Source organism: Polypterus senegalus, chromosome 15 (genome assembly GCF_016835505.1).
Source record: "Polypterus senegalus isolate Bchr_013 chromosome 15, ASM1683550v1, whole genome shotgun sequence".
In the NCBI taxonomy this organism is placed as follows: Eukaryota; Metazoa; Chordata; class Cladistia; order Polypteriformes; family Polypteridae; genus Polypterus; species Polypterus senegalus.
In genome coordinates this window covers 89209913-89234616 of record NC_053168.1, presented here as the reverse complement: position 1 = coordinate 89234616, position 24704 = coordinate 89209913, and the positions used below count along the sequence as shown (strand labels likewise).

Sequence of the window (24704 nt, the reverse complement as noted above, 5' to 3'; positions counted from 1 at the left end):
CCACCATGATACCCTTACAGTGCAGCCCCCCTGACATTTTGCTGTTGGTTTTTTTATATGTTTCCTTTTAATATTAAAAACACTAATCCAAAGTGCTTTTGACTGACATAAATTCAAAGAAAGTAAACCCAACATTACATTGAAACTGAAGATTAATCAATAAAGCCAGGAAGTGTAGGTAATGTTAAAATAACTTGTTTAGCTCTTGTATACTATATATATGACTCAAAATTCTATACAAATTCAAAACAAGGCCTGAATAAAGTTACTAAGAATTTTGCAAGAATGAGCTGAGTGCTCTGAATTTCATATCATTTAAAGTAAATCATTTCTAAAGTTCCAAACATAAAAAAGACTGCCCATCAGTCTCATACTACAGAAAAGACACCTGGTTCGGTTCGGCCATCTAATACATATGAACAACAGCAAATTACCCAAACAAGCCTTGCAATGGGACCTTCATGGGCATACCAAGGACAACCTGGGCATTAATGAAGACCTTCACTTATTTAGTATAAATTGGACAGAAGCACAATCACTGGCGCTTGACAAATCTGCTTGTAGTCACCAAAAAATGCTTACAGACTGGCCAGGAATAGGCTAAACAATGTAATCAGATATGCTAAATGGAAATACGAAAATAAACTGGAGCTTCAGTTTTCAGCAAACAGCAGCTCCTCTGTATTGAGAAGCCTTCTGTCTGTTACTAATTACAAAATAACTTCTCCCTGTGCTTACTCAGATTCATCCCTCCCTCGCAGGTTTAATAAATTTTATGGCAAATTTGAACAACAAGGAGCTGAATATCTACAATCGCTCAGCTCCTCAAGCTCTGAAGTGATTTTAACACCAGTTACTTCCTCCCAAAAGCCTCACCCCTCTTTTTCTTTTCTATCGAAGAGTATGATGTCTGAAAGCTATTTGAAACTCAGAACTGAAAAAAGTCTGCCGGTCCTGACTCTGTCTCAAATGCAACAATCAAATACTGGGCCAGGCAGTTCGCTCCTCTATTCACAGACATCTTTAACCAGTGTACCTTACCAGATTGCTTTAACTCTTCTGTTCTTGTTCCTGTTTCCAAATATGATAAGGTATGCTGCTTGAATCCTTCCATCTGTAAATGGATTTACATTTTTCTGATAAACTGGAAACAATATGTTCGTATGGGCTACCACCTCTCAGACTATCTCCATATTAGGACAGGTGCCACTCAAGGCTGTGTACTTTCCCCTACTTTATTCCTTGTACACCAATGACTGTAGGTCCACTGATCCTTCAGTTAAAATCATTAAGTTCGCTGATGACACCACCATTATTAGTCTAATTACTAATGGAAACAAAACAGCTTATAGAAAAGAGATGTCTTGTCTTGTGTTTTGGTATGCTTCCAACAACATGGTGCTCAATACCATCAAGACAGTGGAAACGGTCACTGACTTTTCTGCAAACAGCTGTTACAGCCTCTCCTACTAGAAATGAATGATTCGGTAGTCAATATGGTGGAATCCTTCACATTTTTGGGCACGACTATCACAAACTCTCTCAGCTGGGATATTAACACCACCTACATCACTAAAAAGGCACAGTAGCAATTGTACTTTTTACATCAACTAAAGAAATTAGATATATCCCAGCCAATCCAAGTTCAGTTTTGCAAAGCCATAATTGAAAGTGTAATCACACTTTCCATTGTTTTCTGGTTTGGCTCAGCAATAGCACACAACAAAAATAATTTACAGTGTCTTGTAAGGTCTGCTGAAAAAAGCTGGCTATGTTCTTCCACCTGTGGCAGACCTGTGTCCCTAGCCATATCATAAGGATCACCACGGACTCAACTCACCCATCCAGCTCATCACTTATTCCATAAACTCCTTTCTGGTAGATGCTTCAGGTTAATTAAAAATAAAACTAACAGACCCCTCAATTGTTACTTTCCCAGAGTCATATCCCTCTCAAATGAGTAACTTAGCTGGTCTTCTTTGCATATTCATGCGCTCTGTAATATACTGTATGAAGGTGTGTGTGTGTGTGTGCAGTGTATGTACATATAGTATATTTATCTGTGCGCACATGCATACCCATTACACACTCACACTTTACCTTCACATCCTTATTTGCACATCTCCTTTATAATTGTACTATTCTGCAACTTTGTTTGAAGTTATGCTATTTATGTTACCAAGTCAAATTAATGTACATTAAGTACTGGTGAATAAAAGTGATTCTTATATTTCTTCCTTACGTACCACAGGGCACAAAAAGTCATAGGAAGAAGAAAGTTACAAACAGTGCTCTAATTTACTAATTGCCGTTATTTATATTTCATTCTCTACCTTAACATGCAGTCGGCAGTGGTAGTACATATTTAGAGAATTCTCAGAGACTGCAATCATGTTTGATGTGCTGGTCTGTTATGGTGCAGTGATGGCAGTGTTCTGCAGATAACTGTGATGCTAGTGATTCAGATAACTGAAGATTTTCTTCAACTCAACAAAACAGGTAGTCTGAGTGATTGATCCACAGGGCCGAGAGGGAATGACACATGATAGCCACTAAATGCATTACAAGATTTCAATGCATTTAAAACTGAAGCCAGCAAGCACTTCTTTACACAAAGAGTTGTGAGACTCTGGAACAAACTACCAAGACATGTAGTTGAAGCAGAAACACTGACAACCTTTAAGAAGAATCTGGGTTATATATTGGGACAGCTAAGCTATTAGCTGAACAAACAGGCTTGATGAATTGAATGGTCTCCTCTCTTTTGTCAAATTTCTAATGTATGTATTAAACCACATTCAATTTGGTACATCCAAACATTTTCTGGATAACAGTTAAAGGATGGGCTTGTTATTTTTCAAGTCAACATTATTTCTTTACAATCAGGGTACATATTAGTTTTCCACATGAAACTGCATTCAAAAGTAAAAAATATTTTACTAATCTGAAAAAATATATAAGGTTTTATAATGAAAAGGAAGGTTAAAAGAGTCACAACTTGAAGAAAAGCCTTAAAACATACTGAATATGTCAACTTTGAAGTAGCCAAGATTTTAAATTCAAGAAAACACACTTTCCATTTTTCAGATGCATGCTTGTGACAATACAAGTATATCTGGAAATTCTATTTTACCAAATGGAAGGTGTGGCGGATGGCTGGGAACCCTACCCAGCTGGGTTCCTGGAAGGACCGGAAGAGGGACAACACCTCTCCTGGACCATGAGAGAGCAGCTGCCCTGGTCGGCATCAGGGGCACAGGATTGGAACTTGGAGGTCTGGCCCTATTGGGGCCCATGGACACCGCCAGGGGGCGCTTGGAGGATTATAGAGCCTTGGACTGCAGCACTTCACCCATAATCAGAAGTGCAGCCGGAATAAGTTACAGGCACACACGGAGTGCTTCTGGGTGCTCATGCGGCACTTCTGCCACTCCAGGAAGTGCCACTGGAAGATCACTGTGAAGCACCTGGAGCACATCCAGGGTGATATAAAAGGGGTTGCCTCACTCCATTAGGAGGTGGAGGAGGATGGAGCTTGCAAGTGAGGAGTGGCTGGAGAGACAATGTGGCAGATGTTCCCATCCTGCTTTCATGGGGGATGGATGCAGAAAGGGGAACGCCGGTGTTACAACTGCCACGGTACCGGCCATGGGTGGAGACGTTGTCTGTACGGCGTGTCAGAGGACTTCAGGAAGTGGAGTTTTTCCTTGTGTGTTTTAGGCTAAGACCGTGGTACAAAGTATGCCGGCACCCCGTTGTGGAGAGAAACCAACTCTTGTGGGACAGGCTGCTTCACCCTACAGGCAGGGCAGTGTGGCGGATGGCTGGGAACCCTACCCAGCCGGGATGACTGGAAGAACTGGAAGGGGGACAACACCTCTCCTGGACTATAAGGGGGCAGCTGCCCTGGCCTGCGTCTGGGCCACAGGTTCAGTGCTTGGAGGTTTGACCCTGTTAGGGCCCATGGCCAGGTCTGCAGCACTTCCGCCACAACTAGAAGTGCTGCCGGAAGAAGTTCCAGGCACATCCGGGGTGTTATAAAAGGACGTCTCACTCTATTAAGAGAGCTGGAGTTGGATGGAAGAGGACGAAGCTTGTGAGCGAGGAGTGGAGGTGGCAGAAGAAAAGAGATAGAAGAGAGAAAGAGAAAGGACTGAGAGCTTTATTGGTGGGGACTTGTACACTGTGTTCATTGTGTAGAGAAGGAATTAAACGTGTGTGTTTTGGGACATTTGGCGTTCATGTCTGTCTGTGTCTGGGTTCAAGTTCACAAAGGATACAATTCATGCTTGTTTCTCTGCTTGCAACAGCTGTCATGCGTAGAGTTATAACAACCCGTGGCAAATTGTGTGCAAACACGATAAAAAAAATACTCAGAAAAAGAAAAAGGCAATGAAAAGGAAATGAAAAAGTACATGATTTAGCAGATCGAAGCACTACAAATGAATGATCACTTTTTAAATGCATTATGTAAATTTTTTAAATGGTAACAAAAGAAGTGTGGTCAAGGTTTTTGTGTGAAAACTCACTGACATTCACTAATATCAATCAATCCATCAATACATGGGGAGAATATGCAGACTCCATGTAGACATCTCCTCTGTAAAATGCTGCCTTTCCCGTTACATCTTTATCTAACTTACTAAACTTCAACCTGATTAAACTTAGGTGAATTGGTATTGCAAAACTGGCCCAAATGTGTGTGGGGTGTGTGTGTGTGTTCAACTCTGTGAGGTAGTGGCGCCCTGTTCAGGTGTTGTTGCTAACTTGTGACCAATGATTGCTGCATTAGGCTTCAGCTGCTCCATGACCCTGCTTTACATAACAGAGTAAGAGCATGGATTATTTTTTATTATCTTATATATAAACATCTACGTGTGGAAGTGTGTGTGTCTATCTGTCTGGAAGTGAGAGGTGGAGTCTGGGTAAGGGCTCCACTTCCGAGGATACACAAGAGAGGCCAGCGCGTTGGCAAAACGAAACCTCCAAAGAAAGAGTCACTCGCTTAGCCACTAAAACACAAGCAAAGCGAGCCTTTCCACAAAACGAAACCTCCTAGGACAGAGTAGTCCCTTACCTGACATCTCCACATTTCAATTTTTTTCCTGACAATTTCAATAGTTTCTAGGACCCCATGCTTTTTACAGCACAGACTTCCACAGCTAGTTATTAATATTATTGTGTCAATAGCAGAAAAAAAGATTAATGGATGGAAGATATTGGGGACAGCCATTTTGATGATGATAAGATACACTAAATGGCATTAATTCAAGTAAGAGGTCTAGTGCAGAACCCTGGCCTCATTCAAAAATAATTAATATGGTCTTTCCAACTAGTTACTCTCTGCTACCACATGTCAGTAAAAGAGGGCACACTCCTTTCCATGAAATTAAATTAGTATCTTTTTAAATTACATAAGATATACAAACTTTCATGTAAATCAGGTCAGCAGTGTCTATGCTTTTCTTTACTCTGACAGTAAGCATGTAGCGGGGCCACATAGGGGGGTTTATTTGTGTGTACGCATGTCCTGAGTGATTGTTACATGTCAATAACAACACTGGTTGCACAAATCCTATTTGTAAATTGGGGTCGGTGCCTTTAAACAGGTTTGCACTGATGCGGAGGGGCTGGTGTGATTTGTAGTTTTTGGTTTGTATGCACTGTACCGATAAAACCAGAAGAGAAAGATGTGATGGGACTTTTTGATTGTGCCATTTTCCAAGCAACTTCATCAGCAGCAGCTCATAAACCTTTCATTAACTGGGCATTCGTAGTGGAGAAGGATGGTGCTCAGGCACCAGATTTAATAACAGCGGTGGGTTCTTTTTGCTCCCAATCCAGTCCACTGATGCTCTTCAAGGAGAGGTGCACCTCCAAAGACTATTTTTCTGGACTCTGGTGGTAGGTCCGTATTTCACTATCCAAGTTCCGGGAAGCAGTTTATTAAAAGGAAGCATTCCACACTTCTTTCCATCCTTTAACCATAGTTTATGCTTCCAGCACCACTTCCATCACCTACAGTAAGGACTTTTTCCAGGACTGTAAATATCATCATGTGGGGGTTTGTTCGAGGTGTTGGTTTAGTATTTTTGTCTCTATTATGGTTTACTGTGTTTGTAAGTAGTTATTCTAGTAAATAAGGAATATTTATATATTTGTGTGTTGGGTGTGTTTAACCTGTATGGGCATTCTTCTGGGGTGTTGTTAATATTCGAGTGGCAGGGTGGAAACACAGTAGGGTTTAGGTATTGGCCTGATTCTATCCGTCCCTCATTTTAAAAAGGTAATGGCTTCTTTGATACGTAAGTCTGGTGGCTACCTCTGCATTTGCTAGAAGTTGGGGGGTGGACTACAAGCAATCACTTCAGAAGCTGATCAGCTTATAAACTGTGTTTATACTTGTTAGGTCAACATTCACAAATCATGGGTTACATTGTATTTTGAAGTAAAATATCCTTTAAATTCCATCTGTAACTCCATTTTGTTATACCTGTTTTCCCTTTTCATTGTATGCTAAGGCTTGTCTTAAAGGTAATGATCACCCCAATGAGTAAAATATTGGAGTGAACATCATCAGACCCAACCCCATTTAAGAGCAATTTTGAAACACTATGCCTTGAAAATATGTGAGAAAACTGGAATCCAAAAAAAGACCTTTATGCACATATAAGAGACTGTTTTATCTTGGTAGAGTAATATATATATATTGCTCTACTTTCCCCTATTGTATTATTAATATGTAGCCTTAGAATGCCTAATCTCACAGACTTACCACTGTATATAACTTATCCCCACCTTCCCTTCTTTATATATAACCTCAGGCAATTAGATGTAGTAAAAAGACAAGCAGGAGTTAAGTTGCACATAAAATAATGTATTACTGATAATATTCAGAAATAATAACAAAATGCAAAGTACATTTGAATATTGGCAATCATACAACCTGATTAAATGGTGATGTGTAACTCAGGTGGCACACAGACTTGTAGTTACTTAAAATGTCTCTAGTTAAGGCATCGTTGGTGCTCAGCTTTCTTCAGAACAGGCCTCAAGCCTGTCTCAATATGGCTGAAGCTGTGCTCTTCATTGTGCTGTTCTTGTCAGTTCATAGTGTGATGATCTTCATCAGTTGTTAACAAGAGAAAGATACTTCTACATCATCACAGGTTAGCAAGAGATGTTTCTTTTCATATGTTGGTTAGAGAGAGAGAATGTGGTTGAGCAAGCAAATTTATAGGTTTTTCTGTCCAACCCCTACAGCCAATAGGACATCATGGTACATAAAGGCCTCTGAGGCAAGCCAATTCCAAACAGCCATATCTCAGACCAATGGGGGGAAATAGTACATCTTAACACCTGCAACCCAAGACCATATGTTAAGCTAACCTGGCTTTATGTGCGGGTGTTGAAAGACTTTAGCAGAGAAATACTCATCAAACTGGTTTAAGACACATCCCCCAAATCCTGTCGTAAAATTACAAAGAAACTTAGTAAACGGGGGGGGGGGGTGCAAACACGAATGCCTCTCACAAAAGTAACACTAAATTACATTGCTTTGCCTAAATTATAAATAAAGACATACAAAACATTTATCAAGTTATATGCAAAACCTTACATCACAACAGAGACTTACAAAAGTACATACATGCAAAAACAATCAGGTACAACCCAATAGGTGGCAGGCAGCAATAGTGCCTGCTGTGCTGCCCTGCTAATAAGAAAAACAGCTTTCACCTTTACCTGGGCTGAACTTTAAGCTAAGCAGTCTCTTTGATGTTTTCATTCTAAGTAAGTCGACTGAAAATATGAAGTCATCAGATAAGCTTGCAGCACTCACATTGTCAAGTGAATTGTCAGAGCGAAAGGCAAAGATAAGATCAGAAAGAATCAAGTAGAGAGACTGATATAAAAAATGATCTCAAGATAAGCTAGTGCAAAAGGCTAGAAGGTGTTCTTAGACTACAAAATGAATAGAATTTATTCTGCTAAACACGATGCAATACAAACAGAAAATCACCAAAGGCAATAACACTTCTCTGATATTTTTTGCTTTATTTCTGTGGTCTGTAAAGATTGCAAAAATGAGTTAGTGCAACATGGCTGACTCTATTAGGACTAATTTCTTCATTCACCTTTTCCAATTGCCATAAGGACATAGAAACAGGTGGACCGTGTGGACCAATGTGTTCAACAGTGCAGTCATACGGAGAATTCTCCTGTATGTTCTGGAAGTTCATGCTTCTTAGCCTTGGGGTGATCCATAGATCTTTAGGGTCATGACAGATTAATGACTTTGCAGAAAGGAAAATTTGTAAATGACAAAATTGAACATCAAATCCACAAGAAGATGTGAGTTTTAGAAATAGGCTTTACTGATTTTTGTGTGCTTGCTTTTCATAAAAGGTACTGTATTTTGATCTTCATTGGAATGCAAAAGAAGCTCAATGAATTTAATTTAGAACTTTAATAGTATCACCATATATAGAGTAGAAATATGGATGAAATACGTTTATTTAGTAAAAAAAAATGTCATATTATATTGTGAGTGAAGCCTGGCTGGCTGGAAGTTACTGGAGGCACACAAACCACCTGAATGGCACAGGGCAGCGTTAAGTCTCTCAGACTATCTTCAGGTGAGCAGCAAAGAGCAAGCCATTCTAGCAGTAGGAGAGGTCTTGCCAATGCTACTGTGGACACACAGGATCCACTAGAGGGTGAGCCCCTCTGTATGTATGCCCTGTACCATCCTGAGAGACCTTTGCCACTGGCTTCTTCCTACCAGCCAGACACCTCAGTAGATTAAACAAAGACACAATTAATTTATGTTAGATGTGTTTCATTTTTACAGTGCAGTATCCGAGTCTTAAATAAGCTGCAGCAATTTGTAATACAATCATAAATATTAGGAAGGTAAGGGCATTTTTATTTATGAACAGACTGACAAGTTAGGTCTATATTTATTACAGGATACTGGAGAAATACAGGATCACTGATACTGAGTTCAGCTGCATAAACTCATAATGTATTTATTACTCTTTCTGCAAAGCTAAATATTTTTTGCAAGGAAATCTTAAAATGTTCTTCGTACCACTGATACAAAATTCTCTTCTTCAATTACTACAGTACTCCACTTTTCCTGTGGCCTGGTGTTAAGTAGTAAATCCACCCAGCTGTCTGAGGGCTCAAACCTCAAATATTGAGTGGTATGTGTTTTTGTGCCTGTCTCTTCTATCCTCATGGCTTTTACAGTACAATTCAAATATTTAATATACTAATATTCATCCATACACCAGTTTTCTGAATTAAATTCTACTAATTCAAATTTTCTAGGGGCCAGTAGCATCAAGCACTAGGTAACAACCAGTCTAGTATGGGGCATCAGATCACACACATACATGTGCATTCCCACACTCGCTCATTCTGGCTGTGTTTAGAGATGCCAGTCAAACTAGCATGTGTGCCTTTGAGATGTAGGGGGAGAAATGGGGTACCCTGAAAAGAAACTACAAGGGAAACATGAACTTCACATAGACAGTGACTCACCAAGTGAGACAATAATATTAACCGCTCAACCAACATACCACCGCAAATGCAATATGCAACCCATATATAACCTTTGTAAAAATATTTATCTTTGTAAAATCACTTCATTTAAGGCTGTCTTTTTAATTTAGCTATACAACGTCATTAATTATTCTTAAAATGACACACGCACTGATTCAGTATGAAGAATATACAATTCCCTTTAAGTACACATTAGGGAGCTACTAGTTCAGTTCCATGGATACTTACAAAATGATGGATATTTATTACCATAAAAGAATTTTCTTTACATATAGTAAATTTAAAAAATCAATATATTTAAGGTTATTAAACTATGCATGTTTTTCATCACCATAGGCAATATTTTAAAGCCATCTAATAAACTTTATTCTAGTGTTTTAAACAGTCTTCAGTTACCTTACACATTGAATATCCTTCGTATAGGTGAAATCTGCCTTGCATGAAGACACATGGTTTTTCCTTCAGATCTCCAAAGACAAGACACCCTTCATGACCAGCCACTGTTGATGAAAAAGAATACATACACTCCAAATTATTAAAATTTAAAATATATAACCTGCAGCTTTCTTATTTTTAAACTATAGTATTTAGTAGTAGTGCAAGTAGTAGTAGTACTGTCATACTGTAAATAGAGAATACAGCAAAATTTGTTCAACCAACTTACAACATAAGAATGTACAGTACAGTATAAAGCACAATTGTCAAAACAGCCTTCATACATATAACTCAAGATGATGACCTGCTGAAGATTTCAAGCATTACACTCCTTAGCATTAGAAAAATAAATCAATATTGTTGAATGTTTTTCAGCAATACAAAATGTTATTGCTTTAACATCCATCCATTATCCAACCCACTATATCCTAACTAGGGTCACAGGGGTCTGCTGGAGCCAATCCCAGCCAACGCAGGGTGCAAGGGAGGAAGCAAACTCCAGGCAGGGTGCCAGCCCACTACAGGGCTCACACACATCTACACCAAGCACACGGTCTTTGGACTGTGGGAGGAAACCCACACAGACACGGGGAGAACATGCAAACTCCACGCAGGGAGGACCCGGGAAGCGAACCCGGGTCTCCTAACTGCGAGGCAGCAGCACTACCCACTGCGCCACAGTACTGCCCTATTACTTTAACAGAAACATGTAATTTCCAAAACATCAACATAAATACAGCAGGAAAGGCATATCTAATGTCCACTGCTGTGCTGATGTAGATTTAATACAAGTCCTTTATGTGATATGTTTTGAAACAGTCACCAACACTCAGCCCAATGTTGCACTCACGACAGTAAATAAGTGTTTCTTTGATCTTTTTTCTTATAATATTTTTTCTTTTGCATGTTCAAGGGAAGAATGTCAGCCCTTAATGCAAACCTTGTATTATTGCAGGTTACCATAGCACAAGGCTTAGTGACTTCCAGGTTTCTCCAGACACAAACATTGACAGTTGCTGCATTGTGAACAATGATTAGAGGGCTAACAGCTATCCTGTAATTCTTCTTGATTGCAATCATTTTGCCTTTTGACCATGTAGATACTGAACTGCTGTGATGTCATGTGACTGAAGTCATCCAGAATGTTACAGTGATTTGGTCACACAGTACAGTATACAATCAGTTTCACTATGCATGTTAACATCTGATGACCACATTGTCACCATTATCGCTTGATTCAACTAATGGTTCAGTTTCAGTCTGTTCTAAAACTGATTTTAATAACCTCTCATTTACATACCAGTGGGGTTTGGTTAAAAGCTCCACCCCACTCATGAATATTGATGAATTACCTTAGAGTGCAAAAATACATAGAAATATGTATGAGTTTTAGAAGAATTATATTATTTCATTCACTAGATGGGAGCAGAATACTATTCTGAGTGTTATTTAGGATTAAAAATGATCATTAAATGTCACCCTGAGACTGACTTGTGGTTAACCATAATTAGACAGAATTTTGAGCCCAAGTTACTCTCTGGGTTAATGCCAAAGAGGTTAATAACATAAAAGTGGGAGACCGAGCTTTTGAACACAGAGCCCCAATGTTGTGGAATGATCTGCCTGCTCATATAAGAGATGTCTCATCAGTATCAACTTTTAAATCCAGGCTGAATACTCACTATGTTAATCTAGCATACGCTGACTAGAGGTGCTGATTCACTGTGCATATTACATATCTTTTTGTCATTTATACAAAAATATTAACCGCCACTAAGCTTCTTCTCAGGCTATTATTGTAGCACATTTAACTGCCAAGCTGTTTACCTGTCCATGAATAAGACACCAGACACTGGGAGCACTGAAATCAAAAGATAGAAGCATTCTGTTAATATATCAGATGGCCCAGTATTGACTCTACGGTAGAATGCCCTGGAGGGAATGAGTGGCTAGTTTACCTAAGTCTCCTGGAGCTTCATGCATAACGCCATGCGTAGAATTCACACTAAAACATGGTGTAAGGACAAAAACAGAAATGTTCGAATGCACAAAAAAATCTACATGCATAAATATGTGCTTTCACCAAATTACATGTTCTTCCGCTCCATAAATCCCGGTCACCGTGAAAAGTAACGCACGTGCACATGCCTGCTGCCGCTCCCCAACTCCCCAAACTCCTCCCAGAATTAAACCTCTTTGAATATGCAAATCAATATAAATAGCCCTTAAGCTCTGTGTTCTGTGAAAAGGCAATGGCAAAAGCATAGTGGAAATAGAAGAATTTCAGCAAATACCAAGTGGAGGAAATGAAAAACGTACTATTTGTTGGTTTAAACAGTGGTATAAACAACAAAAGGAAGTTGATCAAGTGACATAGAGTGTCAGAGAAACTCGAAAACTCAAGTTCACAAAATCACACAGTGCTCGAAATAAAAAAATTGTCAGATATCAAAGTCGCAGTGAAAAGGTGAGTCGTAGCCCACCATCTGAGTGTCACATGAAAGCTTATTAGGGTACAGAGAAAAAAAAATAGACACACAGAGGGGAAAAAGCACGATATGTCAACTTTAATCTAGAAATTTCCACTTTAATCACCTAGTTTATTTTGTCATTAAAGGTGCATTACATTCATGATATTATAGTTCTCTGAATAATTAAAATACTGAGATGTATACTTGATATCATTTTCATGATGATAGGAGTTAAAGCATGTTATTAAACATCGGGACATGGTGGCACAGTGATTGTTCATGCCTCACGCAAGATAATTGCTGCGCGACCTTCGATGAAATAATTTATTGAAGCAGTACTGTCTCTTTCGAACATACCAATCTCCAATTCCTGTCCTTACTTTTCTTTCTCCAAATACCCAATCACCTCACAATCAGCTCTGTAAAAGACGTTAAGCCATCTGTAAGCTTAGACTGCAGATTCTTCCAAACTTTTAAGGAACATTGAAATATCTTCATAGTACGTGTTTAATTATTCCATCCATCTTTCCTTCTAGTGTCGTGCCAGCCCCAGCAATAATACAGTGCGAGGCAGGAACAATCTGTGAACGGAGCACCAGCTCCTTGCTAGCGCTGCAACACTGTGTCCTCACATGTTTAATTATTAACAATATAGATTATTTAAATGAAGTTAACATTTTATCTGTATAATATAATAAACATACTTTGCTGCATTTCATTTTAAAAATGATATCATATGTAAATATGCGCTTTATAAAGTGGCTTAGTTTGTGCAATATTATAACTGTATCGCAAGTTTACAGTGAGGTGATTGTACTTATAAGTACAAACAGTTCTTTTTTTTATTTTTTTATTAATTTTATTACAATCCATACAAAGCAATGGAGTTTTTACAAAAAGAAAGATTGAGTTAAGAACAGAGCCAAGCCAAGCCGCGTTAAATTTTGTAAACATACCTAAATTAATAAATTCTCTGTGCTTTATGAACTTATTTTAAAATATTACTGATTAGATCCTGCCATGTTTTGAAAAAAGTCTGTAAGGATCCTCTAACTGAGAATTTGATTTTTCCAATTTCAAATAATATAACACATCAGTTTCCCACTGACTTAAAAGAGGAGAGTTTGGATTCTTCCAGTTTATCAGAATGAGTCTGCGTGCCAAAAGTGTAGTGGATGCAATCACAGTTTGTTTGTCCTTCTCCACTTTAATCCCCTCTGGAAGAACCCCAAACACAGCTGTTAATGGGTTAGGAGGGATTGTGAGTCCAAGGCTATTTGAAAGGTAAGTAAAAATTTTTGTCCAGAATAATGTTAATTTGGTGCAGGCCCAGAACATGTGACCTAATGAGGCTGGGGCTTGGTTGCAGCATTCACAGGTTGGATCATGCCCTGGAAACATTTTGGAGAGTTTTAGTCGAGACAGATGTGCTCGATATATAATTTTGAGTTGTATAATTGTATGCTTTGCGCATATGGAGGCGAGTGAATTCTCTGCATTGCTACTTTCCACTCCTTTTCTGATATATTAATTGAGAGATCTTTTTCCCAGTGTCCTCTTGGATCTTTGAAAGGGAGGGATTGTAAAATGAGTCTAAGTCCTTGAGATTGAGAAATATTTTTTCCAGCATGGATGAGGGTGCAAGATGAGGATACGATAATCTGGAAGGTTCTGTTTAACAAAGTTCCTGATTTGAAGATAGTGAAAGAAATTTGTAGCTGGAATGTTAAATTTGGAATTTAATTGTTCATAGGATGCAAAGACGCTGTCTACATAAAGATCTCTAAGCAAGCTAATTCCAAATTTTTTCCAGATATTAAAAACTGCATGTTTGTGAAGGTTGAAAGAGGTGGTTCTCTTGCAAAGGTGCGACAGATAGAAGCTTCTCTGTCTTAAAATGCTTTCTACATTGGTTCCAGATTCTAAGTGAGTGGAGCACAATTGGGTTATTTGTATATTGCCGATAACGTGTGTTTATTGGAGCACAGAGCAAGGAATACAAAGAAGTACTGCAGGATTTTACTTCTATTGCGGTCCAAGCCTGTGTATGTTCTTCTATTTGTGTCCAGGTTCTTATAAGTACAAACAGTTCTACATGGAGCTCTTGATGGACTGATAGATTGCGTTTATATTTCTTGGGATGATGGTGTGCTTGATGCTGTATACCAATAATTCTCTTTTCAATCAGCTGCTATAGAGCTGTGATTCCCCACTCAGATACAGTGATATAAATACTCTGTGTGGTGCAGTGAGAGTAATATGGAAAAAGATGGTCTGCTGTGGCAACTCCTAACGGGAGCAGCTACAAGAAGAAGAAGGTGCAGTGACAGTAACAACACTAAAGCAGCTATGATATTAATAATAGTTTGACCATTCTGTGGACAATTATATTGTTACAGGGTAATTACAATCAGATGCATTAAAATAATAAACAATATGCGGTTAATTTCAGTGTATTTATAAAGCCACGTCAGGGATGTGGCTCTAAAAAAGAAATGAAAACCACACTGGAACAGTAGCACTGCTTTGAATGCATCAGGTCTTAATATACTACAACAATAGCACATGAGTCTTTATATCTGTCTATGACAGAAACTCATCTGCTAGTACCCAAATTGCTCTGGTTAAAGTAGTAAATGATTTGCGAGGTAATGCGGACAGAGGTCATATATCTGTTCTTGTTCTCTTAGACTTGAGTGCAGCATTTGACACCATAGACCACAGTATTCTTATAAATCCTCTTAGACAGTGGATGGGCTTCTCCAGCAGCATCTTAAATATGTTTCAGTCTAACTTTACAGGTAGAACATTCATGAGTTGTGGTGATTATACTTCGGAGACCCATGATATTGTATATGTTGTACCATAATGATCTATTCTGGGTCCACTGCTTCGATGTTTCCATTGGGCCACATTATCTCAAAACATGAAATATTTTTACATTTATCCAAAACAGATTTGCTTCCTACCAGAAGAACCTCCATTTTATCACTATTTAATTTAAGAAAATTAGCAGACAGCCATGATTTACTTCCTGCAGGCAGTCAGAGAGGAAAGAATGTGGAAGAGTAGAATTAGGCTTAGTAGAGAGATAGAGCTGGGTGTCATCAGCATAACAGTGAAAATTAATATCAAATTTCCTAAAGATATGACCAAGGGGCATAGGATAAAAAATAAATAGAAGGGGACCCAAGACATGGACGAAAGCCAGACTGAAATTATTCAAACAAATGATTGTCAGTAAGGTAAGTGTGAACCTGCTCAGAAACAGTTTCTTCAAGTGTTTTTGAAAGGAAAGGTAAATTTGAGATTGGACGATAATTATTTAGGTTGTAGGGATTTGCACCAGATTTCTTGAGAATTGGAGTTATTACAGCCATTGTAAAAGATAAAGGAACAAATCCAGAGATAAGATAAGAATGTATGATGTTAGTTATTAGAGAGCAAAGAGAAGACAAACAGAATTTAATCAAATAAGTAGAAATGTAATCCACCTGACAGGTAGAGGGCTTGGATTTTCTAATAATACCAAATATTTCCTCCACAGTTGGGAGTTTAAAACTGGTAAGAAAAGAAGAAATACTCCATGTACAGAATTTCAAAAACTAGTCAACTACTGGTGGATATTTCCAATTTTCATATTAAAAAAGTAATAGAAGAGTTACATTGATCAGTACAGTAAAATTGAAATGAAAGACTATCAGGTAGCCAGAGAAGGGCCTTGCTCAAGGGCCCAATGGAGTAGTGTTTATGGGATTCAAACCAGCAACCTTCCTATTACCAGCAAAGATTCCTAGCCTCAGGGCCACCACTCTAATATCTACTAATATTAGTCTGCTTATAATTCCATGAGCCAAGCTTAAAAGAAGTGTTGAGGTGGTACTTTGCTGTTATGCACCTAAAATCTGGTATACATTACAAGAAATTTAGCAGACAAATACTGTGGAACATTAAATAAAATGCTAAAAAAACATTATTTTAATTTGGCTTTTTATTCTTTAATATTATTACCTAATCTTGTTTGTTGTTCTTTTCTTATAACTTTCTGTTTGACATCTTGTAAAGCACTTTGAGCTAGATTATTTGAATGAAAATGTGTTATAAAATAAATGTTGTGGTTGTTGTTACTAATACATGTAATTATATACTATTATCACTTTAAATTTTAAATATGACCAAATGTTTACAAAATATGAAAGAAGTGATGAGAAAAATTTAAAACCACTCTAACTTTTAAATCAGCTTACCAAGTCCTCTACATGGCATACATGCCATACATTTTCTTACTTGATAATGATTGGAATGTATCTTACTTGGAAATTATTGGTTTGTAACACCTGCTATTGGTTATACAGTAGACAAATAAGGTATTGTTCTTTTGTTTTGTGATTTTTGTACTTGTTCAACTTGCTTCATTTTTCTGTCTCCCATTCTTTAAATATAAAGAAACTTTTTGTTTATATTAGGACTAGAAGCTCTGTGGTTCACCTCTGTTCCTTTTTGTGGTCATTTTTCAAACTTGTTGATATTTAAAAGCCTAAGCCTCATTTTTGGGGCTGTGCAGGCCAGGAGCCTGTCATTTGAGTTTTGGGGTAGGCAGTCTGGGGTGAGGCCTATCCAGTGGGCCTAGACTGTTACAGAGAACAGGCCTGGCTTTTTGGTAATTTTAAGCTTGCATGCATTTTTGTGTAGTAGGGATTATAACAGTAGCTTAGATAGATTCAGAGAAAATAAAGCAGTTTTCCCATTTACTTTGACTAATGATCCTCAGATGGTCAAGAAGAGCTGTGAATGACATCAAACCTATCAATGTTTTTCACCATATACACATGTATAGTTTTGGGTATCAGCCTCCTGTGCAATAGTCATGAACGTGAGGCTCCTAAACACAATAAGTTCCAAAAACCACAGGTAGTTACAAAAATGTAAAACATAGAATCTTTATAAATAAGATTTATTTTAATAAAAAATGTTCTGTGGCACAAAATAAGCTCTGAGGAGCGCAACAAGCCTAAGGAGTTGCCTAAAAAGGCAAAGGCAATCCAAGGCAAACATTCTCCCAAAGCACAAATTCAAAGAGTAGTCGAAAAACAAAGCACAGTGGTCAAAAATTCAGAAATTCCTCAGCCTTTGTAGGGTTGAGGAGAACCCCTTGACGGTGATGGGCAAGTGGCCCCCCTTCTTCGGGGGATACTCACAAAAAACGTGAAACATAACAGTACAAGCATGGGTAGGCCTACATAGAAATTAAATAATACACAAAAATAATAAAAACAGATTAAGGGAAACAATTACAATCAGAAACACTGAATATTAAAAAAAATTAAAGAATGGGCAAAAATAAATAAATAAAACATGGATTTAAACACTAGCCTGGGGGAATAATCATGGGTGAAATACAACAGTAATATTATTATAAGTGGGTTCTGCAACACTGATTTCCATAAACTGTAGTATTCTTATTAGCTTTTATTTGTATGTCTCTGTCCCCCACAAAAAGATGATAAAAGTACATCAAGTAAATAACTAATGTTTTTTATACATTGTCATTAATTCTGGTTGGGCATGTAAGCAAGAATTTCACTGTAGTTCTTGTCCCTAAATTGCTGCTTTAAGATATCTTTTTGTTTCAAGTCATTCACATAACACATACTGTAGGGGAGGGTTTTATTCCTGACCAGTTTGGATGCCATTCTGTATTCTGTATTCCACTATGACACCCAGGCATGTAATAATAATAAATCTAAATTGTATGGTGGCAGACAAAGTGCCTCTGAGCCTTTTAAGTTTATGCAAAATACAAAATAAACAGCATATGATGCCTGATAATCTAATCTAACCCTGGACTGAAAAGAAAATATTCTTTCAGGAAGAGAACGTATATTTATTTAACAACGGAGCATAAGAAAAAGCGTGATCAGCAAGTTATCTAGGGCTTTAAAACTAATCAGTCATCAAAGGCAACACACAAAACAATCACATTTAGAAGTCTCTGTCAAAGGGGTCAACAACCAGGAGCACAAAACAATCAAAGCTAACATAAACATGAAGTCTGTATTGAAACCGCAGTCTCAGACAACCAGGAGGTGCATGGTATTAACCTTTATACTCTTAACTAGATGACACTCATGTAACACACACTTTTTGTCACATGTGAACAGCAATGAGGTAACTGAAAAAAAACCCGCAAAATAGCTACACCACATAAAATAACAACACACAAAATAAATTCAACTTCCCCAGAACTTAATTGAAGGTAAAATTAAATGCTAGAAATGAATTCCACGCATAGGGAAACCTCAAACAAAAATGCAAGGTTTCAAATTATAATAAAGAAGGAAAAAAAAAACAGAACTAAAAACAAGAGCATATCATAGTGATAAAGAGTCCCTAACATGGCAGAAGGCTGTGAGACTTCCAAAGGTTTCACTGAACAGGCCAGGGGCCTCATGTATAAACGGTGCGTACACACAAAAATGTTGCATACACCTGTTTCAACACTCAAATTGCGATGTATAAAACATAAACTTGGCATAAAGACACGCACATTTTCACGCCAGCTAAATGCTTGCCGTACGCAAGTTCTCTGCTCAGTTTTGCAAACTGGCGGCATGCTGCGTCAAAGCAGTGCTTTTGTTCCAGTGACACGGCTTTATCATATACATTGAAATTAACCACATATTGTTTATTAGTTTAAGGCATCTGATTGTAATTAGCCTGTAACAATATAATGGTCCATGGAACAGCCAAAGTATTCCAAATACCACAGCAGCTTTAGCATTGTTACTCTCACTGCACCTTCTTCTTCTTTCAGCTGCTCCCGTTAGGGGTTGCTACAATGGATCATCTTTTTCCATATTACTCTCACTGCACCACTCAAAGTAGTTATATCACTGTATCTGAATGTGGAATCACAGCTCTACAGCAGCTGACCAGAAAGAGAATTATCGGTATACAGTATCTAGCACATGCTGCCTCAGCCATGCTGTCTATTGAACTGCTCTCATACGGCAAATGCTTCAGAGCCTTTCCTGTACTTACCTTGCAGTTCAGACACAGTTTCATCCCAAGAACTATAAACACAATAAATCAGTCCATCAAGTGCTCCTTGTAGAACTGTTTGTACTTGTAAGTACAATTACCTCACTGTAACCTTGCAATACAGTTATAATATTGCACAACCTGCGCCACTTTAAAAAGCACATATTTACATATGATGACGATATAATTTTTAAGATGAAATGCAGCAAAATATGTTTCTTACATTATACAGATAAAATCTTAACATTATTTAAATAATCTGTATTTTTAATAATTAAACATGTGAGGACACAGTGTCGCAGTGCTAGCAAGGAGCTGGTGCCTCGTTCAGGGATTGTTCCTGCCTCGTATTGTATTCTTGCTGGGGCTGGGACGACAATGGAAGGATAGATGGATAGAATAATTAAACATTTACTACTAAGATATTTCAATGTTCCTTAAAAGTTTTGAAAAATCAGAGTTCTAAGCTTACAGATGGCTTAACGTATATTACTGAGCTGATTGTGAGGCGATTGGGTACTTGGAGAAGGAAAAGGAAGGACAGGAATTGGGCGTTAGTATGTTTGATCAAAGGTCGCGCATGGCATAGCAAGCATCTTGCGTGAGGCAGGAATCTCTGGATTCACTGCGCCACCATGTTCCCATATTTAATACATGCTTTAATTGATTAGCGGAAGAATGTGGAAGTTTGCATTTGCACAGATTTATGCATCTGGATTTTTTTGTGTGTGAGCACATTTCCGCTTTTGCCTGTATGCCATGTTTTAGTGTGAATTCTACGCACTGTGTTATACATGAGGCTCCAGGTCTCCTTTGCCTGCCTGGAAAACTCCTCACACCAATAGGCTTAACCTCACCTCCAGTGGCCAGCCTCAGCCTACACAAGAAGAAAAGAGATTTTAGCCTCAAAAATCTTAAATAACTCATAATCAGGCTAAAAGCCCCACAAGGAGAAAGATTACTATTAACTTTCTCTTGTGCACAAAAAGAGCCACAAAGGATTTTTATAAAAAGAAACTTTATTACAAAATATAAAAAATATACAAGTCAAAGCCCCTCTGAGTAAGAAAGAGACACAAAACGAGTTGTCATAAAGGCAATCCTAAGCAAACAAGTCCTAGTACAACAGCCAAAAGACAAGTCCAATAACTGAGCAGAAAAAGAATAAGAGAAATAAGAGAGAAAAAAATACAATACTTACTATAAGACTACAATAAGACAACTTCAACACCTGACTGCTGGCTCTCACTTCTGTTTGGAATAAATAGCCAGAAGGAGGACCCAGCTGCTGTGATGTCATGGTGGCCACACTCCTGTGGCTCCACCCACAAAACACAGGAAATGGAGACACATTTAAGGAGACGGAAAACAATAAAAGCGAAACTAACAGAAATAAAATATGACAAATAATAACTCAAAATTAACATAAACAACCATGAAGCATAAACTACACATGCATTCAAAATGAAACATAACAGAAGTGTTATGTTGAATTTGCAAGTGCTTACTTTACACACCTGACTCAGTGTGGCTGGTATTAGTACCTGCCTACTTCAAGTTCTAAAAACAAAGAAATAAATTTGTGCAAAATTACATTTCATTAAAAAGAAGAAAAAGCAGTTAACAAGTAATGGAGTTTTAAGAAAAAGTCTCATTTATAGTGGGGATTTAGTGGGGATTAATATTTATATTGTGACTAAGTGACCGCACTCTGATGACAACACATGCTGAGAACATGAACATTTAAAAAAAATGATAAGAAAGGAAAAAAATTACATTAAAAAAAAATCACTAAAACAGCGCAAAATGTATTCAACGAGCTGACACATACGCGGCATCCTGAAGTATCCCTCATTCCCTAATACTGGAGCCTCGCTTTAATTAATGCATGTCTGCTATTTTTCTGAATATCCTGCTATTCTCCTCTTTTTGTTACTCACATCAGTATAAGAGACATTTAGGTATTGACCTGTGTCATTCATAATAAAAAAACAATCTCCTTATTTCATTTGAAATTGGGCATCACAGAAAATAAAAGGAAAAGTAAATCATTCTGGTTTCATAACCCAATAAAATATCAATTTAGTCTTGCATTTTAAATATTAGCAAATATGCGCGAAAGAGTTGGTTTCCACAGAACAAGCAATTTAATCCACTCCAAACACAAGTGTACATTTTTTCCAGTATTTTGATCATATTTTTTGTGTGAAAATATTTCCCTGCATTTGATTATAAAGTCTATGTTAAGACAAAAGAATAATGAAGTCAATCAGCATTCAACATTTGGCAGGAGCTTGAAGGGATATAACATGTTTACAGAATAAATATTAAATATTTACCACTAAAGTAAGATTTATTACCTCAGCAGAACACTGTTAGCATGCTATTGTAAAGTGGATTAGGACACAGGTGTGAAGGGCGGTTTGGTTGAATGTGTACTGCATCAGTAACTTGGCTTTATTGTGGACTACTAAGGTGAGAGCTGCAGCTGACTCAGATAAAAAAAAAACCAGCAGCACTAAAATACCTTGAAAGACTCAAAATTATCGGAAGTAAAGAACCTCTGAGCTGAGTGTAAATAGAGGAAAGCTAAACCACGAAATATTGAAGGTACATATAACCAAATATAACAAAGCAGTCCTCCTTGAGAGGCAGTCCCATTTCTCTAAACTTATAAATGATAATGCCTGAAATCCAAGAGTTTTGTTCTCAACCATTGATTGTCTTCTAAACCCAGCTCATTTAATGGAATGTCTTCAAAAAAATTCTAGCGAAACTTAGGTGGCTTTTGCAGCATTTTTAAACACAAAATAAAATGAATTAGATATCACATATGACATTCTTCTAAAGTTAATTCTGTTCAGCCTCAACATGCTGTTTTTAGTGAATTAAATTTGTTTACTCAAACAGGTCTACCTGAGCTCTGTAGAATAATTCCTCAACTTAAACTCTTTACTTGTGACCTTTAATTACTTCTAAAAAAATTCAGCATAGAAGATAAACAGGAAAGGCACATTCCTTAATACTGTCCATTTGATAATATAATATTTTAGTAAAAGATGCACACATTTTGCACATTTTGAGCATATGAATGGATAACAGACATATGCTATGTTAGAATTTTGTTTCTTTTTGCTTTGCACCCTCCCCACCAAAACCTATCGTCTATGGGGGAGGAGCAAAAGTTTTAGATTCATCAAAAATGTAATCTCCGGTTTTTGACAGATCTTGATGTTTTAGGGTTCCCTGATACTGAAGACATTGAAACACATGATGATGTGTGTGTGCCTGTGTGTCACAGTTTCTTGAAGATGTTCTAGAACTAAAATGGCTGGATGGAAAAATACGAAACTTGAAACTTAAGCCTGTTATGAGAAGACGATGTGCTGATTCGTTTTTGAGTCCAATCATGTAAGAGAAAGAAGCACTGTAGAGGAGCTCACAAATACCATAATTCTGCAATTATTTATTAATTTCTTCTAGTGAGTTGCTATTGTAATGACCTATCTTATAATCAGAAACATCAGCATCAGAGCAGCATGTAATTACTGAAATATTATAGAATAGTTCAGGTAACTTGGTTCCTAGGGTGCAAAGCCTACTGCTGCTCATGTCCACATTTAACGTTGGAAAGAAAGGGTCTCCATTATGTTCCATTACATCATAAACTCGTTTCTGCATGAAAACATGAGGACATAATTTTCTCAGCATCCACTAAATACTATATAAAAATATCATTTTTGAGTTGAATATTCCTTAAGTAGATATACCATAAATTTTAAGTACTAAATGATCAGAATTCTAGGCTGATTTTTTTATCATTTAAATCTGATATGAACTGAGAAACTGGGGATGGCCAAAGAATGATTGTCTTTCTTTAGACTTTCAGGACTTATGCTGTTTTAAAACCCTGATATTTTTTATCTGGTATGGAAGTTTCTGGATTAAAATAAGATATGTTTATGCCTTTTCATTTGCTCTAAATGAATTTTTAGTTAGTATGACATTGAAGTTCTGCCTTACTGCAAATGTTCTGAATGTCATGATGATCCACTCATCTCAGTGACACAATGCTAGACAGTTCACCCATAATGATTAAACAAAAAGGTCATGCGTACAGGTCAGCTTCATTGCTGCCACAACAGCATGTGAGTTTATCACACACATTAAATATAACGTCAGAGTTTTTTCCACAATTAATAAAAATGCATTATTCACAACCTTGTAAAAAATAGCTTAACAGCTCTTTTTCTACTTTGTCATGTAAATATAACTGAGATAATGCACTCAACACCACAGCAGTTATGTGATACTTCAAATTTTACCACAATCTTTCCAGGTTTAAATGATTTAAAGCTGACATTTTTAAATACACAAGGAAGTTAATAGTGTGGCGTGCAGACAAAGGTGTCACTCCATAGGACTGACTCACTATGATTGTTTTCCTTAATGTGATTTTGATCTGGACATGGAAAGACCGAAATAATTCAATACTGTACAGTTTCCATAAACAGTATTCACACTCTTGTAAGTTTTCATATTTTATTGTTCTACAACTCTGAATCACAGTGGAATTAAGTTTTCTTTTTTAACAGTGATCACCAGAAAAAGACTATTTGATTTCAAAGTAAAAACAGACCTCTAAATTAATAACGAGATGCAAAACACAAAATAAAAGCTCACTGAAGTATTCACAAACCTTTATTATGACACCCACAAATCATCACTGGTGCAGCCAGCTAGTTTTGGAAGTTGAATAATTAGTTAAATGGAGGTCACACCTGTCTGTAGTTAAAGGGGTTTCGAATGATTATAGTTTGTTGTGAGTTAGTATGGTGGCCTTGCCTACACAATGAGGACATGCGAACTCTCCAAGCAGCTCAGTGAAAAGGTGATTGAAAAGCACAAGTCAGAGGATAGAGAAGGGAAAATATCCAAGTCACTGAAAATCCCTTGGAGTAAAGCTAAATCAATCATTAAGAAATGGAAAGAGTATGGCACAACGGTAAATGTGCCGAGAGCAGGCCATCCACAAAAACTGAGTGAGCATGCAAGTAGACAACTAGTGGGGGATGTCACCGAGAGGCCTGTAAGAGCTCTGAAGGAGTTAAGAGCTGAAGTGGATCAGACTTGTGCATACAAGAACTGATGCCTGGGTGCTTCACCAGTCACAGCTTTATAAGTGAGTGG

At 37.5% G+C, this 24704-nt stretch overlaps 1 protein-coding gene across 1 annotated transcript in view; it reads right to left on the bottom strand.

Moving 5' to 3' along the window:
• Positions 1-24704, bottom strand: part of pnp4b (purine nucleoside phosphorylase 4b) — a 100415-nt gene that overhangs the window by 41249 nt on the left and 34462 nt on the right. The window contains exon 3 of the mRNA XM_039737431.1: positions 9964-10067. Within this exon, the coding sequence (XP_039593365.1) occupies positions 9964-10067 (104 nt within the window). The remainder of the gene's footprint in view (positions 1-9963; positions 10068-24704) is intronic.